This window comes from Rattus rattus, chromosome 13 (assembly GCF_011064425.1).
Source record: "Rattus rattus isolate New Zealand chromosome 13, Rrattus_CSIRO_v1, whole genome shotgun sequence".
NCBI classification, from domain to species: Eukaryota; Metazoa; Chordata; class Mammalia; order Rodentia; family Muridae; genus Rattus; species Rattus rattus.
In genome coordinates, this window is record NC_046166.1 from 27,932,153 (window position 1) to 27,950,748 (window position 18,596).

Below are 18,596 nucleotides of genomic sequence, written 5' to 3' on the forward strand. Positions count from 1 at the left end.
CCTGACATACTTTCTCTAGAAGTATTTTAGAAGGATTTCCACCCTTCTAAAACTATCATTAGAATCATTCTTTTGCATACACCCTCAGCTTACTGAACTCACTTCATTGTACTCATGTTAGAAAAACCCTAAACTCAATCTAATTTCTGCAGTGCCTGGTTGACATAATTGATGCATGGTTGACATGACTGGAGATTAAGAGAAGTTGTTAAGAGACCTGGATTTCTTACTTCTTTCTACAGTTTAGATATAGAGAGCCCAAGTGTCCCTGAAGGGACTTGTTTCTGAGTGTGGTGATATTAAAGAGGTTGAGACCTTTAGATGGGAAGTCAGTGAGGAGACTGTTTTCATGACTTATGGCTATGATGTTCACCTTTAGTAAGGAACTAAAAACCTCCTTTGCCCCTTTGTAACACACACAGGCTCTTTTCAGTCTACTTCTCAGCGTCTGGCTGACACCTATAAAACATGTCAATATCCTCGCGTCCTAAGTCAATTTTTCACATGCTTCAGATACAAGTTTTGTGCTAAACCTCAAGGAACAAGAGAAAAAAGAACGCAAAAGGTGACACAAATGGCCAGAATCCAGTTCCATCTACTCCCTCCCCTGTGAACGAGCATCTGCACACACAGTCGCTCTTTCTTAGGTGCTGCTGTGACACAAACACCTAAGATTCATGGATCCAGAATGGCCTCCTTTTGTCTCATGAAAGCAGTCCCTCCCAGTACCAAATAATGACACACAAATTTACCAGACATTTCTCCTACTCCATTTAATCCCTGAGTCTCCTTCAAAGATATATCAGGAATCTTAATAAATTATTTCATGGAAAACATGCATGCACTTTTCCAGCTCCCTCGTCCAGGTTTCTTTCAATTAGCTTCCTCATTTAGATGTCATTCAGGTCTCATTAAGCCATAACTCAGGATTCCTTTACAACCATCACCACCCAGGAGGTTAAATAATTCCACACAATAAAATGAAGACATCTCGACACATTAATTTTTGATAATATTGGGTCTTATGCTTACCACTTTTAAAAGGCGTGTTTTCTAGTAGTTCTGTCTGTAGCTGTAATTCAGCTTCTCCAAGTATCTTCAGCACAGAATCTGTAGGGCTTTTCCCCCAGACTTTTCTTGGAGAGCCATTAGAATCTAACTTAATAACCTCTCCCACAGTATGTTCTGTGAGGAAAGAAATACAGGAAAATAATCCTCAAAAATAAAAAAATAACTCATTGCTTAGTAATTTATTTACTATTATACAACCAAGTGCTTCATGCTAAAAGCTAATATAAACATAAGTTATAAGATAAATAGACATATGGGCTAAAAGGAAGAAGGCAGACTAAGAAAATATGCCTTACTTAGGTTATATACCATAGGCAGGCAACTAACATTTCCTTTTTACAATAATAATTCTGGATAACTAAGTTAAATAAAATTTAGCAAGGCAAAAAATATTAGAGTCATGAGAATATTTAGTAATAAAACATGAATACAGGGACTAGAGAGATGGCCAGTGACTGAGAACACTGGCTGCCCTTCCAGAGGAACCAGGTTCATTTCCTAGCTCCTACATGGTGGTCCACAAACATCTGTAACTCCAGTTTGAACAGATCTTATGGCTTCTTCTAGCCTCTTAAGACACCAGGTTAATGAACAGACAAAAATTCAGGCAAAACACTTATACACATAAAATAAACACATAAGATAAAAAATTAAAAACTCGAATACATATACTCAAGAGTAATATATTTATATTACAGGGTATACATTAATATGGCCTTATAGTTATAGCCCACACAAGCAGAGATTTTTAAGGCTATTTATGATTTTCAATCTTGGCTGCCAACAAAACTGGATCTAGAACCAGCGGAAAGGCAGGTCACTGGGACACCTGTGAAAGACTTTCTCCATCAGGTTATCTGGAGTGGGAAGACACATCCTCCCTGTGCACAGCACCTCCTGGAGTGGGAAGACACATCCTCACTGTGCACAGCACCTCCTGGTGGCAGACCAGGTCTACGAAGCTTTGCTTTTTGCCTGCTTGCCTTCACTCTCACTGGCAAGTCCATCTGCTCTGCTGCTGCTGCTGCTGCTACCTTTGCGGTGTTCCTTCCCCGATTCCAGAGCCTAGCTTCTTTGGATTTCAATATCAACTAAAGACCAGTGCTCTCCGGATTCCTCCAGGCCTTTGGTCCCAGGTTAGAACTGATGAAGCATCCAGCCTCACAGAGTGAGCAGAGTGAATTCTTGGCCTTTCAGGTGTGAGACAGACCTGAAACTGTGTCATGGAAGCCATTCAATAAGCCCTCTTGTAATACAGATTCACTCTGTAGGTTATGTTCCTCTACAGTACTTTGACTAAGATACCATCTGAAAGACAGTTTATTAGGATTGAGGATGTAGCATAAAAAGGAACAGCAAACAGGCTCCATGATCTAACGGGAAATGCAAATCACTAAGTAATTATTCAGTTTTGTACCATTGACATGATAAGCATAAGGGACCTAATTTTCAAAACTATGGCTAAGGTAAAAGACTCATGAATCATGAAAGAAGATTGTTTTTCTTGTTTTAACTTTGTTTTGTGTGTGTGTGTGTGTGTGTGTGTGTGTGTGTGTGTGTGTATGTGTCTATAAATATACAAAGATACCTGAGGTGTAAAAGCCAGTGTGGTGAAGCCTTACAGCATTACAATGCTGTTCTTACAGTATAACAGTTGGCTGAAATGTACAAAAGACTTTGCGTCTAAGCCTGCTATATGATTTTTTTTATTCACAAGTTCTTTATAATAAACTTTTAATTAAAGTGGTTAAAACTGGATAAAAAATAGAAATAAAACTCAGAACTGAAAGTTATTTGATATGTAATGAAGAGTGCCAAATAACACCAATAGAAAAGAAAACTTCTGGAACAAATGAAAAAACTGAAGACCCATTTTAAAAAAAAATCAACCTCTTTAAAGTAAGGGGAGAAAAACACTCAGGGTTGGTGGTCAGTCTCAGTTGAAGGGACAGAACTTGGAGTGTAAGGAAGATAAAAAGGCTAGTGTCTGTCAGAAGGACACATAGAGAAAATAGATTTCACAAAGCTGATGCATGCCATTAGTTGAAAACTGATTTGCACATCATATGCAAGGAAATCACTGTAGTCTTGAGAGACCACCCAAAATCAAGGGAATAAGGCTTGGAGTTTATAAAGAGACAGAAATAGTTCCTATTTCTGTCAGTGAGAACAGAAATACTTATAATTTACAAACGAGCCATGAGGCAGATTGTTCAGAAAGGCTGTCGACTCAGTAGAAGGGAAAAGATTAGCCATAGACTAAACATTGCTTGATCCACTTAACAAAGCTTAGGACAAAGATCTACAAGGATCAAGATATTCATAGCTCACTTAACTGTATTCCAGAACAAAGGTCAAGAATAATGATCGAAATATAAAAATGCATAAATGCCATAAATTAAAATCCAGTGTTTGTCCCTAAACAAAAATAGTCAAGAATAGTATGATCAACCAATCAAAATCAATGTCCAAATGACAGAGATGATGTGATTACTTACTGGAGAAGGACATTTATAGTGATTAACATAGCTGAAGTCTATTGGTTCAACAAACTAAAGACTGGTGTGGGAGTGACAAGTAAGGAAAGTTGGCCTGGTACGTAGTTCAACTGTAGAGTATTTGCATAGCACGCAGAGGCTCTGGGATTGACCCCATCACTCAAAGAAGAGGGAAAGAAGAAAGAAAGAAGAGGAAGAATGAGGAGGAAAAATATCAATACTAGACTTGTAGGAGGGAATACCAAAACAAACAAAAACCCAGGAAAAATGACAGCCAAGAATATTCCTAAACTGATGACAGCTATGACTCACAAATATAAGAAACACAAGCCAAACAATAGGATGGATGCGATAACAAGGTGTCACCATCAAATTCCCTGACACTAGGCCCTTAGGAGAATGAGAAATAGCAAGAGGACAATCATACACTACACATGGAGGAAGAGGACAGCCATTCACTGCACACAGAGGATGGCTAAGACAGAGAGTTATAGATGAACTAAATAGTAGAACAGTGTTTTCCAAGTAGGAAGAAAAAACCATCAGGGTAGAATTCCAGAGGTCATGAACAAATATTTGCTAAAGGTGGCATGGCAAACATTTACACACATATACAAGGTGAAAGAACTTGGTGAGATTACAGCATAGCAACTCTTAGTTCTTCTTCACAGAAGATAAAGAGCATTGTAAATGACAAATACAAAGTAGACCCATAGGACTGTGTACAAAAACAGCTAAAACCCAAACTCTCAGCTTACTGGCTAGGTGACAAAGAAGAGTCCTCAGAAACCAGAAAACACTAGGTGACAGGGACATCACAAAATTCAACAGTGTGATCCTATGATGTGACTTATTAGTCCTCCAGGTTATTGTTCCTAAGTGTACATGTGGATATGATCTTGTGTATAGTATCAAAAACTTTGGAAACTGAATTAACAGACTACTGTCCAGGTCCCAGACTAGGAGGTGGAATACATGCTAAGATCAAGTAGCACTGACAGGCTGTGAGAAATGAGCTAACACCAAAATCATGAACCACATAAGGAAAGAGGAACTTACAGCTAACCCTAACTTGGCTAACTGTTAACACAACTCTATCAACATATTGTAGGCCTTAAGCAAGTCTCATCAGCTAATATTAAAAATGAAGATATGATTAGAAATCCCTTGACATACAAACAAACACAATTTTTTTTTTTTTTTTTTTTGGTTCTTTTTTTGGGGGCTGGGGACCGAACCCAGGGCCTTGCGCTTCCTAGGCAAGCGCTCTACCACTGAGCTAAATCCCCAACCCCAAACACAAAATCTTAACTGTTACAGGAGACAGACAATACAATGTAACACAGATGTTGGATTACCTAACAACAACTTAAGGCAGCTATTAACAAAAACGTTCCAGAAAGTAATCGAAAGCTTTCTTCCAAGAACAGAAACAGAATATACTAAAGAAATTATATAAAACTCAAATTACAGTAAGTAAATAAAAATGGTCTATAAATAAAAGCTGTACAAAGCCATGTTCAAATGTACTGATGCTTTGTTCTACAGGTCTCAAAATTGATTGTAACAGATACCATAAAAGCTGTAAGTGTAAAGTATACACTACCTTCTTGTCTAGAGATCACATTTTATGATGACCTCCCTTTAATTTATTTAAAAACATTTTTATTAATTCTTTGAGAATTTCATCTACTGCATTTTGATCATATTCATCCTCAACTCCACCCAGATATACCTCTCCTTCTACCTCATTTCATGTCCAAAAAAAAAAAAAAAAACCCAAACCAAAAACCGCCGAGTCAAATTTGTGCTGTCAGCACCCTCCTGGGTACATGGCCATCCAGTGGAGGATGACTCTGCCTCCCCAGAAGCCACAAACTCTATAGTTAGGGATGGAGGCCTGCAGACCACTTCCCGTCCATTATAGAATCTTGACTGGCTTGATCCTCTATAGACAAGCACAGCACTATGAATTTATGACAGTGGTGCTCCTGCATGCCCAGAAGATACTGTTACAACTCAGTCATCCCCAACCTCTGGTCTTACAATCTTTCATCCCCGCTTCCATGACAGTTCCTGCATGCCTGTGTACTTTCTAGCTATCTCTCCCTCTCCCTCGCCATTTGCCAGAGGGAGGGGGAAAGAAGGGAGAGAGAGAGAGAGGGAGAGAGAGAGAGAGAGAGAGAGAGAGAGAGAGAGAGAGAGAGAGATATTTCACTTATGGCTAAGGACTCCACTTCCATGTATTCTGCACTTTGACCAGTTGAGATTGTCTACTTTAAGCACCAGGAAGACCCAATTTAAAGTCTCCCTTCCACACTAATAAGTCTATAGTACTTGTTGGAAGTCAGCACGTAGAAACTCTTTATGATAAGGATCTATACAGCCTTCCCAATGCTCCTTGTTTAATTTCTTGCCATAAGATTTGAGTTGTAGCCATCCACGTTGAATTATATCAAGTTCCCTAAGCTTCACAAGGGCTAGGAGCTAGGGATGGTGGTACCCGCCCGTCCTTCCAGCACTTGGCAGACAGGCAAGACAATCACGAGCTCAAAGACAGGGATACAGAGTGCGACATGGTGAGATAAAATCTCTTACCTCTGAGTCCTGGTTATTCTCTGCCTAAACCCTTGGCTAGGCTTTGGCTTAGCTAACTACTCCTTCCACCGAGTGCTTAAAGAAACTACTTGCTTGACTTCCAAGGACTCATTTCTGCCATTGTAAGTATTCTCAGAGTAGCCCATTGTTATTGGTATATTATTTATCAATTACAACTTCCGTTTTACTTGCCACCCTTTCTATACTATCCTGCCCTCCTTAAGAGAGACTATCTTTAGCTATCATCATGTTTCCATAACTCATGAGTAGTTGACACACAGCATAAAGAATTATTGGGCTTCCATACAACTGAAAAGAATTCGACAGAAATAGTTTTTGAAATTAGTTAAAACAAGTGTTGCTCATAGTCATACTTGTTAATTTAGAATGTGAACTCAAGAGACAGTATGAGTCTTTTTTAAATGTATTTCCAGTGCCTAGAATAATGTAAGAATAAGAAACAGTTGGGTGCATGGGAGCTCTTGCCATGTAAATCACAAAACTCCTCCTAAATGCCTAAGAGGCCTTTCAGAGCTTTCACTGCTCATGTCCATCAGGAATTGCTGCTGGAGTTGGGCAGAGTGGCAGGTACTCAGCACTCAGAGGCAGACACATGAGGATTATAAGTTCAAGGCTAGCCTGGTATACATATATTTAGTGTATTTCCTAAAAGGAAGAGCTGGGGAGCTGGGCAACACATGCCTGTAATTTAAGCACTTGGGAGACAGAAAAGAAGACTGAGTTCAAGGACAGTCCTAGATATATAATGAGACATTGTCTCCCCACTAATGACCCCTTCACCCCAACAAGAATAAAAAACCAGTAACAATTTAACATGGTGTAAAGGGTTCAAACAATTTAAATACATTTCCTAAGTTCTCTCTCCTTTGATTATACTCATATAAAAATCTTTGCTACTGCAAAAACCAAACTTTTTTTTTTAATGTTTGATATATTTTACTAGAAGATACTTCATGCCCATGAGGAGATGCTCTACCTCTTTCTAGCCATCCACACGTTGGTTCCTTTGGATGGCCAGGATCTGAGTTTATGTGAGAGATCAACCAAGTCATGACATTAACATAATCATACATACTTTCAGAAGCAGAGAAGGACGCATCCAGTGTCACTTCATCCAGAGGAATCACAAGCTGACCTCCCATCTCCCATTTCTTGCGATCAGAGGAAATGGCATTTTCTTTCTCATACTCTCTCTCATCTCTGTGACCAACGGTCTCACAAGAATCAGCATGATGATGCTTTTCCTTTTCATCCTCTTGAGCCTTAAGATTTTCATTCAGCCTACGAAGTATTTCTCGCTTACTCTGAAACAGTTACACTTTAGTAAGCATATTATTAAATAAAATGCCTGACAGAAGTTTTGAAAACTGTACTTACTGAAATAGCATTGTTACTCTTTTCCATTTCTTCTGAAGTTTCTTGGGACTCAGTTAAACTTCCATCCTTTAAACACAAGATGGTTAAAGAATAAGAGATAAAACCATTTAAAACTTAATGGGAAACAGTTGATATTTTTGTTTTTCATTTAATTGACCCATGTGAACTTTCCTTATTCCTGTAAAATGTTAACACAACTTTTTTCATTATCAGTAATGAAAAAACTGATAACCATTTAAACATGATCAATCAGTCAATAAGATTAATATATACAAGGGTCAATTCTCATTTATTTGCCACATTTGTGGGTTACAGATAACAATTATCTTTGTCCTCTTCAGCATCTAATTTTTGATAATTTAAAGTCAACAAATGATTTGAAAGGAAAATCCATATACTTTGTTTACTAGAGCTGGGAAAAGGGGGCCCCTATTTTTGCTTTCTTTCTGTTCTAAAAGATAATACAGTTCTTGGGGCTAGAGAGAGAGAGCTTAGTAACGAACACTGGCTGCTCTTGCAGAGGAACCAGGAATAACTCCTAGTATCCACAACTGTCTTTAACACCAGTTCTAAAAGATTTAACACCTTCTTCTGGCCTCTGGGGGCAGGCATCAGGCATGCATGTTGTGCACAGAGATGCATGCAGACAAAACACCAATACACGTGAAATAAGTACATCTTAAAAAGAAATGGTCACGGGAGCTGAACTTGCCTCATGCAAGTGTTCTACCCACTGAGCTAAATTCTCAGTCCCAGGGGATGTCTGGGTAGACAGAATAATTCAGGATGAGCTGTGGTATTTTGAAAGCATTTACACACACACACACACACACACACACACACACCCCAAAGCCATAGCATTAGACATATTGACAACTTGCTTTTTTCTCTAAGAAAAGAGGTTAGAATGAATCAAGAATAGATTCTTATTTGTGTCATTAATCATATAAATTTTACTTGATTAGCATAATGAAGATATTCTAAACAACAATTAAGAGTGTATGAAAAGGAGATTAGTGGTTATGAAGGCTATGACTCAGTGTGACTAAATAATCTTCAAAGTTGTAAGCAAGCACTTTCTATAAATATAACGTAGTAAGAAAAACCATTTAGTCATGGATTATGTCAAATTTTATAATATTTAGAAAATGTAAGAGAACAGTGGTGAGATGTAAAGTAATACATGTAAAGGAGATAAGGAGGATTTTACCCAGGAAAGCAGTCAGAGAGATGAACAGCTACTGGAGATGTGAGCCTGGGTACCAGGAAGGAAATCACATAATGGTGTCTAAAGTTGCTGTAAACAATGCAGTACATGCAAAGTCATCATCAGAGAGAGACAAAACCTACTGGGACAACAAAGATTCTCACAGGAAGCACTGAAGAGAGACCAGGAAATGGTTTATTATTCTGCACAAGGCTGTAAGAAATCTTTGTAGTGATCAGTAACCTCTGCAGCATGAGGAACCTAATGAAGCTCACAAAATACAAGTTACGGGCAGCAGCTAGGAAAGGAGAACAGAGGTTGCTGAGCTGCTGGGCTCAGCAGAGGGCTTTCCCGGCCATGTAAACCCCGGCAGGCTCTGGCCATGTAAACACTCCACGCTCTGAGCCGGATCTCTCAGTCCAGAACAGTCTTCACATTTTAGATACTTGCATGTTTAAACTTACACTTGTTCACATTTTTTTTTTTTGTTTATTATCTGTTTGGCATACAGTGACTCAGAAGTAGAAGGTTTAAACTAATAAATTTAATGTAATTACACCGAACATTATTTACTATGTCACAGAATTTCAAATAGGTGGGACTTTCTTCCTAGAGTTAGTTACTTTAAGTGCTAAAGAGACATAACTCTTGAAAAAATTGCTAATCATAAAGTTTAGGGTATAAAACTGTTTGCCACATTATTTTCATTTATTGGCTTCAAATGATTTTTTACTGCAATTATTTAGCACACATACACAGGCATGAGTGCCTGCTGCTGCTGCTGCTCCACGCATATGGAGGTCAGAAGAAAACTTGTAGGAATCCTTCTCTTTACCATGTGGATCAGTCTGAGACTGTCAGGCATTGGGCAAACACCTTTCCCCACTGAACTATCTTACCAGTCTGCTAGCAAACTCCTTTAAAGTGGAAGTCATTTTAACATATATATTATATATATTTTAACTCGTATACCGAGCATCTGTGAGACAGTGGTTCCAGGAATTCTCTATTACCTTGCCAGAGCCCACAGGTGCTCACTCTCAAAATAAAATGGGTAAGTGCATATAGCCTATGTATAGCCCCCATATAAAAGTGCTTTCTAGATTAGTTACACCACATAACACAATGATATAACCATATCACAATATGCTACTAGTTGCTATTATATTAACATAGTTATATGGTTTAATGATGAGAAATATCACTCAGTACGACAGATGCCATCGTCACAGACAGGGCTGTGTGACACACAGCAGCAGTAACATGACATTCTTTCTCAAGAAAAAATGTATCTGAAATTGATCTGACTATGTATATGGAGAGTCCTCAGAAGTAGAGCGCTTAAGGTTTATTTATCCACGACAGAGTCCTAGATAAAACCTAGGGGCAGAAAAGCTCCAATATTCAGTTCAAAAAATGTTCAAAAAATTCCAGAAGATATGTCCTTTAGAAAAAACAAGGAGACATTCGGAACTAATGTCAATTCATTAAACTTATTTTTATTTAAAATAATCTCTAGTCTTTGAGGGGTTCTAAATTTTATGAAACTTACCAGGCCCACTTCTTTCAAAGCTGAAGTCACAGAAATAACAGGTTTCATCTGCTGCTGTGATGGAGAACCACCTGCTTCATGATGCTCCAAAGATGGAGGAACGTCTGAGCTTTTTACCCTCACCACCAACTGCAGGAGACAGAATGCACAGTTAAACGGGCTGGATCTCATATTTTCAAGGAGAAACAGAAGTTATGCATAGTACAGCTCTTTCTCATTCCTTAATTACTCATTGTTGTTGGATACTATGATACATGTGCTGGCAAAACAGAGAACATGAAAAGCCTCCAGCCTCAGTGTAAATCCAGTCCTAAATAAAACTGGTTACCACTGTACATCAGTGTCTTGTCTTATAAAATGATCAGCCAAAGTCTTCTAGAAAAAAATCTACTAGTAGGCTGGAAGGTGCATTATATTCCTATCGGTACCAAACACCATGTAGAAAATGAATACTGAGAATCAGTAAGGTTCAAGGTTCTCTCCTAAAGGACTGCAAGCTGTAACAGAAAGGGGGAAAGAAGCAAACCTCTGTTAGGAGAGATGCTACTGGTCTGGAATAGATTGAAACAATAAAGACAGGGAGAACTGGCTGTGCAGGCCCGAGGAGGTGCTGAAGCCAGTAGCCTCCCTGGCAACCCCTGCTCCCGCAACTACCCCAGCAGCCCTCAAAGTCAGACACTTCTATAGTCAGCTTCAAACTCCAACTCACTAGCATTGTCATTTTTCATTATTTCTTGGCCTCCCTAAGGCTCATCTTTTTCTCAACAAAGGAGCACTTTCCCTATTTTCTCTTTTCTGAAGAGATCGAATGAAATAAGTAGTATGAAGCTCACAGCAAGTATTGATTTACCCTCTTTCAAATCTGGCTTAAGCACCTAAGGCCTAGATTGAACAACTGAGGAATTAGCTCACAGGAACTATGTGTACTTGAAGTTCTAGCTAGAGTAATAAGACAACTAAAGGAGATCAAGGGGATACAGATTGGAAAGGAAGAAGTCAAAGTATTGCTAGTGTAGATGTTATGATAGTATACCTAAGCAACCCCAAAGACTCTACCAGGGAGCTCCTACAACTGATAAACACCTTCAGCAGAGTGGCTGCATACAAAATGAACTTAAAGAAATCAGTAGCCCTCCTTAATACAAATGATAAATGGGCAGAGCAAGAAATTTCCAATCGACATGAAAAATATAAGATACATTGGTGTAACTCTACCCAAGCAAGTGAAAGACCTATATGATAAGAACTTCAACTCACTGAAGAAAGAAATTGAGGAAGATATCAGAAGATGGACAGATCTTCCATGCTTATGGAGGTTTAACACAGTGAAAATGGTTAGAAACAAACAAACAAACAAACAGAAAAGCAATCTACAAAACAAAGCTATCTACAGATTCAGTTCAGTCCCCATCAAAATGCTACCACAGTTGTTTACAGACCTTGACAGAGCAGATCTCAACGTCATATGAAACAAACAAATGAAACAGGATAGCTAAAACAATCCTGAAAAGAACCTCTGGAGAAATTACCATCCCTAAACTCAAGCTACGCTACAGAGCAATAGTAATAAAAACTGCACGGTATTGGTATAGGATAGAAGGTAAAACCCATGAAATCTTAAAACCAAACATGGCAATTTTAAAAATGAAATTGATTACATGGCTAAGTCTAGAATATTTACTTCCTTCTAAGCATAGTTTTATAAAATACATCCAGTTTCCAATATAAAAATTTTCAACAAGACTAAAGTATTGGCTTGAAAAGTCTTCTAAGTCAGATTTGTATATATGAGTGTGAGAGTGTAAGTGTGAGTGTGAGTGTGTGTGTGTGTGTGTGTCCGTCCAAGTGCATGATGCCTAGGCTGGGTTCCAACTCATGACACAAGGCCCAGCCTGAGAATCCTGTTTTAGCCTCCTAAGTGCTGGGCACATAGGCATGCAGCACCATATTCTGGATAAGAAACTTTTGTTTGAGCTTAAGTCCAAGTGGATCAAGGACCTCCACATCAAACCAGGTATACTCTAATAGAAGAAAAAGTGGGGAAGAGTCTCAAACACATGGGCACTGGGGAAAATTTCCTGAACAAAACACCAATGGCTTATGCTCTAAGATCAAGAATCAACAAATGGGACCTCATAAAACTGCAAAGCTTTTGTAAGGCAAAAGACACAGTCATCAGGACAAAATGACAACCAACAGATTGGGAAACGATCTTTACTAATCCTACATCTGATAGAGGGCTAATATCCAAAATATACAAAGAACTCAAGAAGTTAGACTCCAGAGAGTCAAATTACCCTATTAAAAAATGGGGTACAGAGCTAAACAAAACATTCTCAGCTGAGGATTATCGAATGGCCAAAAAGCACCTAAAGAAATGTTCAACATCCTTAGTCATCAGGGAAATACAAATCAAAACAACCTTGAGATTCCACCTCACACCAATCAGAATGGCTAAGATAAAACACTCAGGAGACAGCAGATGCTGGAGAGGATGTGGAGAAAGAGGAACACTCCTCCATTGTTGGTAGGATTGCAGACTGGTACAACCATTCTGGAAATCAGTCTGGAGGTTCCTCATTACACTGCCTGAGGACCCAACTATACCTCTCTTGGGCATAGACCCAAAAGATGCTCCAACGTACAACAAAAACACATGCTCCACTATGTTCATAGCAGCCTTATTTATAATAGCCAGAAGCTGGAAAGAACCCAGATGCTCTTCAACAGAGGAATGGATACAGAAAATGTCGTACATCTACACAATGGAATATTACTCAGCTATCAAAAACAATGACTTCATGAAATTCATAGACAAATGGAATGAACTAGAAAATATCATCCTGAGTGAGTGAGGTGACTCAATCACAGAAAAACACACTTGGCATGCACTCGTTGATAAGTGGATATTAGCCAAAAAGCTCAAATTACCCAAGATGCAATCTACAGACCACAGGAAGCTTGAGAAGAAAGATGAACAAAATGTGGATGCTCCCAGTCCTTCTTAAAAGGGGGAAAATATTCATAGGAGGGGATATGGAAGCAAAGTTTAGAGCAGCGATTCAAGGAATGGCCATTCAGAGCCTGACACACATGTGGCCCATATATATACAGCCACCAAAACTAGATAAGATTGATAAAGCTAAAAAATGCATGTGGAAAGGAACTGGATATAGATCTCTCCTGAGAGACACATCCAGAGCATGTCCAATACAGAGGTTAATGCTAGCAGCGAACCACTGAACTGAGAACAGGATCCCCTTGGGGGGAATTAGAGGAAGGATTGAAAGAGTTGAAGGAGTCTGCAACCCCATAAAAACAACAATGTCAACCAACCAGACCTTCCAGGGACTAAACCACTATTGAAAGACTATACATGGATTGACCCTGGGCTCCAACTGCATAAGTAGCAGAGAATAGCCTTGTTGGGGCACCAGTGGAAGGGAAAGCCCTTGGTCTTGCCAAGGTTGGAGGTTGGACGCCCAGTGCAGGGGAATATGGGGGAAGGCAATAAGGGGGATGTATAGGGAATACCCGTATGGGAGAGGGGAAAGGGAGGGAATGGGGGCATATGGGCAGGAAACCGGGAAGGGGAATAACCTTTGAAATGTAAGTAAAGAAATATATCTAATAAAAAATTTAAAAAAAAAGAAACTTTTGTTTTTTCTTCTTTTTTTCTTTCTTCCCTCCTTCTTTTCTTATTTTTTAATAGTACTAGGAATTGAATCCAAAGTGTGGGGCATGCCAGGTGTGGTGATTTAATATGCTTGGTCCAGGCAGTGAGTGGTGCTATTAGAAGGTTATGAGGAGGTGTGGCCTTGTTGGAGGAGGTGTGTCCCTGTGGTGGTGGACTTTGAGAAGTCCGTCTCCTCCTAGTTCCCTTCAGAACAAGATGTAGGACTCTCAGTTCCTCCAGGGCCATGCTGCCTGGGTGCTGCCAGGCTTCCCTCCTTGATGATAAACCTATACGCCAGTCCCAATTAAATGTTGTCCTTTAGAAGAGTTGCCTTGGTCATGGTGTCTTCACAGCAATGGAGACCCTAAGTAAGCCAGCAGGTAAGCCCTGTACTCTGAGCTACGTGCCTGGTCCTTACAAGACATGTCTTAAAGTAATCCTATGGAAGATAGCAGCGGCCATGTCCTCAGAAGCTCCACAAACTTAAGACATTCTCGCATCTCCCTGAAGGTTTTCAGTTATCACTGTAAGATATTTTATTTTATATTTCGATGTTGCTATGTGCTGAAACTTAATCAGCAGTGCCACCAAATGACAAAAGTAAAAAAGTAATCCAAACTGGGACCAGCTTTAATGTAAGGAGCTTTATCAGGTCTGAAGTCATAGAAGAGTAAATATCATTTCCTCTGTATATGTGGATTACTAAGGATGAGTAGGTATGCCAGGACCATATCAAAAGGGTCTGCGCTCATGTTCTGAACATAGAATAATTTCATCCACAGTTCGGTAGCACCCACGGATGCTCTTTCTTTCAACGACTACTCCAGGCTATTTGCTGGCAGGCATCCCAATCCAGATATGTCTCCCGCCCCCATACCAGGCTATATTGAACAAACAAATGTTTCCTGAACATTTCTCTAGACACAAAATTGAAAGAAGCAGAATCACAAAATTCCCAACAGATTTATCCATGTTTTTCTTATCATCACCATGACAAAGGTAATCCTATTTTGGGTTTTCTGAGTTACATGACGTTGAGCTGTGGCTAGAGAAAACAGTAACATTTGATAAATGTGCTGTGCCAGTGTCCTACATGCCAATCACAGAATGAACTGAGACACAGACATTCACTCTACCGTAAGGTAACGTAAGTAACAAAGTGAGAAAGTAGAGGCCTGCTGCCAAAGAGAGTCTATGTGCATACTGATGGGAGCAAACAAGGAGTGGCTCACCCTGTGACTGAGACTGTGCGGAGCCAACAGTGAAATTCATGCAACTATTATCACATAATTTGATGTCCCACTGAGATTTTTGCCTTAACTCAGCATTTTAAAAAATAAGGCTGACAGAGGGTTCAAGGACACTACAAGAAAACGCACAGAATCAACTAACCTGGGCCCATGGGGACTCAGAGACTGAGCTGTCAACCAGGGAGCATGCCTGGGACTGACCCAGGCTCTCTGCACACACGTTACAGCTGCGGAGCTCGCTCTTCATGTTCTAACAGAGGAGCAGGGGCTGTCTCTGACTCTGTTCCTGTTTTGGGGATCCTTTCTTCCTACTGGGCTGCCTCATCTAGCCACAGTAGGAAGAGATCCTCTTTTTCTTGCAGCAACTTGATAGGCCAGAGCTAGCTGAGATCCTTGGGAGGCCCCTCTCCTTTTCTGAAGAGAAACAGAGAAGTGGATGTGGGGGAAAGGGGATGAGGAGCAAAGACTGGGAGGAGAGGGCCTGGAAGCTGTGGTCAGATGAAGAGTAAGTTAATTAATAAAGAAGTTGAGGCTTACCTGGACGACATGTATGTTCACCAGGTTTGATAGACACTCATTATCTGCCTACCTTCATGGACTATGAAGAATGTTAGAATGAACTGTTTAAGGTTAATCTAAAAGTACAGAAGAACAATGACCTTTATACTTGTGATTGTGATACTGTAGCTGAAAATGACGGTAAGAAGCTCGTTATGAGAAAGATTTAAAAGAAACACACTTAGAACTTGAAGCATGTGTATGTGTGCGCGCGCGCACACACACACACACACACACACACACACACACACACACACACACATACACACCCCGAGTTTTACACTGACTTGCCCTGGCTGTTTCCTCAATAAGAGCCCAAGGACATGAATTCAAGAAGGCTTAGGTACAAGAGTCTTACATGTTCTTCCCACACTTTCTTTTCTCTTTCATAAGCTTCCTTTCTTTTTCGCTCCAGCTGTTCTTTTAGTACAGCAGCACGTGCATTTGCTTGCGCCTGAAAGTGAAGACCATCAACATAATGAGTTATCAGAAAGATATCCTATGGTCACCATCCTCCAACCTGGGTCTAAAATGACACTGACTTTGTAGTCAACATAGAAGTGTGTGTTGTTTCCAGAATAAAAATATACACTAAGTATCCTTCTCACCTTGGATAATATGGGAAGAATTGATATTTGGTAAGTGAAAATACGTCCAATGCGCTAGAATGGAAATTAAAATGTAAATGTTTATGACAACTGTTATGCATAATTCCATTCATCTCTGGAGACACAGACACACCTGAAACTTCATTTTTATGGCTACTCTTTTGAGACAGTGTCTTGATTACACATACACAACCAGCCTGGCCTTGAATTCATGGCAATTCCCTTGCCTCAGCTGGGATCACATGAGAATCTACTTTTACAGAATTACATGTGTCACAGTTTTATATTCACATCATAATTTCACTTAACTGCTCTTCATAAATGTTATATAAAGAAAAAAAACCTGCTATTTTCCAGTAATTGTAAGGTGACGAATAAGGGGAAATCAAAAGATAAGAGAAGAAAATATTCCAAATATATAAAACTCCTAAGAACAAACTTTTTTCTCTCAGCTTTCAGTCTCCTAAGACGTTACACTTTTTTAGTCTGTACCTTAAGTGACTCCATCTTTTTGAGCCTCATGTCAGCCTCTTCAGTTGCGTCTTGTCCTTTGGTACCACCAGCTTCTTTCTAGAACGATTGTCAACAAGCACACTAGTTAGTAAACAGCAGCCAAGCTCAGTGCTACCTCTGACTGGACTCACAGCGGTGAGACAGGCGCTCAGCACTGTTTTCTCTGAGCTGCACCTGAGCCCTCCAAAGCACTGTCAAGTGGGCTCCACTGCTGTCATAGACAGCAGGAGATTCTCTATGAAAATTCCTATGGATCAAATAATCTTAGCAACTTGAAATTTACTTCATTCCTACATAGTTTTCTGATCCCTGACCTTCATTTTCTTTTAATGGTTTTAACTTTTATTATCATGGATGTAGCATGTTTAAACTTATTCAATTATTTTTTGAAAAATTTATTTTTACCTACATTCTCACCACGAAGTTTGGCTTTAATCTGTTGGCGCTCATTAAAATTTTGTAGTCTTATTTGCCTCAGTCTTGCCAGATAAACCTAAAATAGGAACAACAAAAACAAATATTTACTTAAAAGAAACACTATGAACATTTTTACTGCTAAAAAAATCATAGAAAAGTGTTAATCTGAATACAAGAAACAAAAGTTCTGAAATTTGGTTAATGAAATGAAATATTAGCTTTCAAGTATTTAAAGGAATTTATTTCTGCAAAGAAAGAAATGTTATAATTACAAATTTTTAAATTATATCAAAAGAAAAGAAATTGAAACTCAGAAGACTGAGTAACAGTTATGGGGCAAAATTATGACACAGCATGTCAGTCAAAATATATTAACAGGTCCCTATAGACTTACAAAATCTTAAAATAATTGTTAAGCATTTAAATCATGCAAGAAAAGAAGGCGATAAACTTAAAAATGGCTGCGTGGCGGAGGTGCTGAGCATGCGGAAAGCATACCTCTTCCTCCTTGTTCCTGGGCTTCCCTCCTCTTGAAGAGCTGGGCCTGCCTCCATATAGAGATGCCAGGTTTTGCAGGATTCCCTGTTTGTCATTTAATGTGCTAAGTTTAAAGAATGCATGGGGCTACATTGCCTGCTACCCAGGCACATCCACATGCCACTTATTTCTTTTAGATTATGCTGGCCATTTCTAGATACCACTGAAGAAGTTTTGGTACTTCCCGTGGCCATGTTGGCATGTAAACTCAGCAAGAACAGAAGCCATCAACTCCAAGTATAATTACTTAAGTACAAAGACTGCAAATGCTGTTATAGTCATTAAAGACTGTACGAGTGTTTTCCTTGTCAAAATCCGAAACATTATATTTATTTATTTATTTACTTACTTACTTATTTACTTATTTATTTATTTATTTATTTAGTCTTTTAAAAAAGATCCAATCCTTTCGCTGCTCAACAGCAGGGAGATAGAATTTGTAGAGACCACTCCAATTAACTCTCAAATTAACCCAGAATTGTTGCTGTCTAAATAACATGCAAGGACAAAAACTAGAGCAGAGACTGAAGGAAAGGCCATCTCGAGAGCACCCCATCATGAGATTCACCCTAGGCACAGACGCCAAACCAGGACACTATTGCTAATGCCCAGATGTCCTTGCAGACAGGAGCCTGGTATGGCTGTCCTCTGAGAGGCTCTGGCAGCAGCTGACTGAGACAGATGCAGATACTCACAGCCAACCATTGGACTGA

At 39.4% G+C, this 18,596-nt stretch overlaps 1 protein-coding gene across 1 annotated transcript in view; it reads right to left on the reverse strand.

Annotated features, from left to right (window-relative positions):
• The window catches only part of Nek1 (NIMA related kinase 1), a 126,296-nt gene that overhangs the window by 38,730 nt on the left and 68,970 nt on the right, over positions 1–18,596 (reverse strand). The window contains exons 18-25 of the mRNA XM_032918458.1: positions 17,845–17,928; positions 17,339–17,422; positions 16,909–16,986; positions 16,167–16,262; positions 10,325–10,453; positions 7,566–7,631; positions 7,264–7,492; positions 1,033–1,185 (exon numbers count right to left, since the gene is read on the reverse strand). Coding sequence (XP_032774349.1) covers positions 1,033–1,185; positions 7,264–7,492; positions 7,566–7,631; positions 10,325–10,453; positions 16,167–16,262; positions 16,909–16,986; positions 17,339–17,422; positions 17,845–17,928 — 919 coding nt within the window. The remainder of the gene's footprint in view (positions 1–1,032; positions 1,186–7,263; positions 7,493–7,565; positions 7,632–10,324; positions 10,454–16,166; positions 16,263–16,908; positions 16,987–17,338; positions 17,423–17,844; positions 17,929–18,596) is intronic.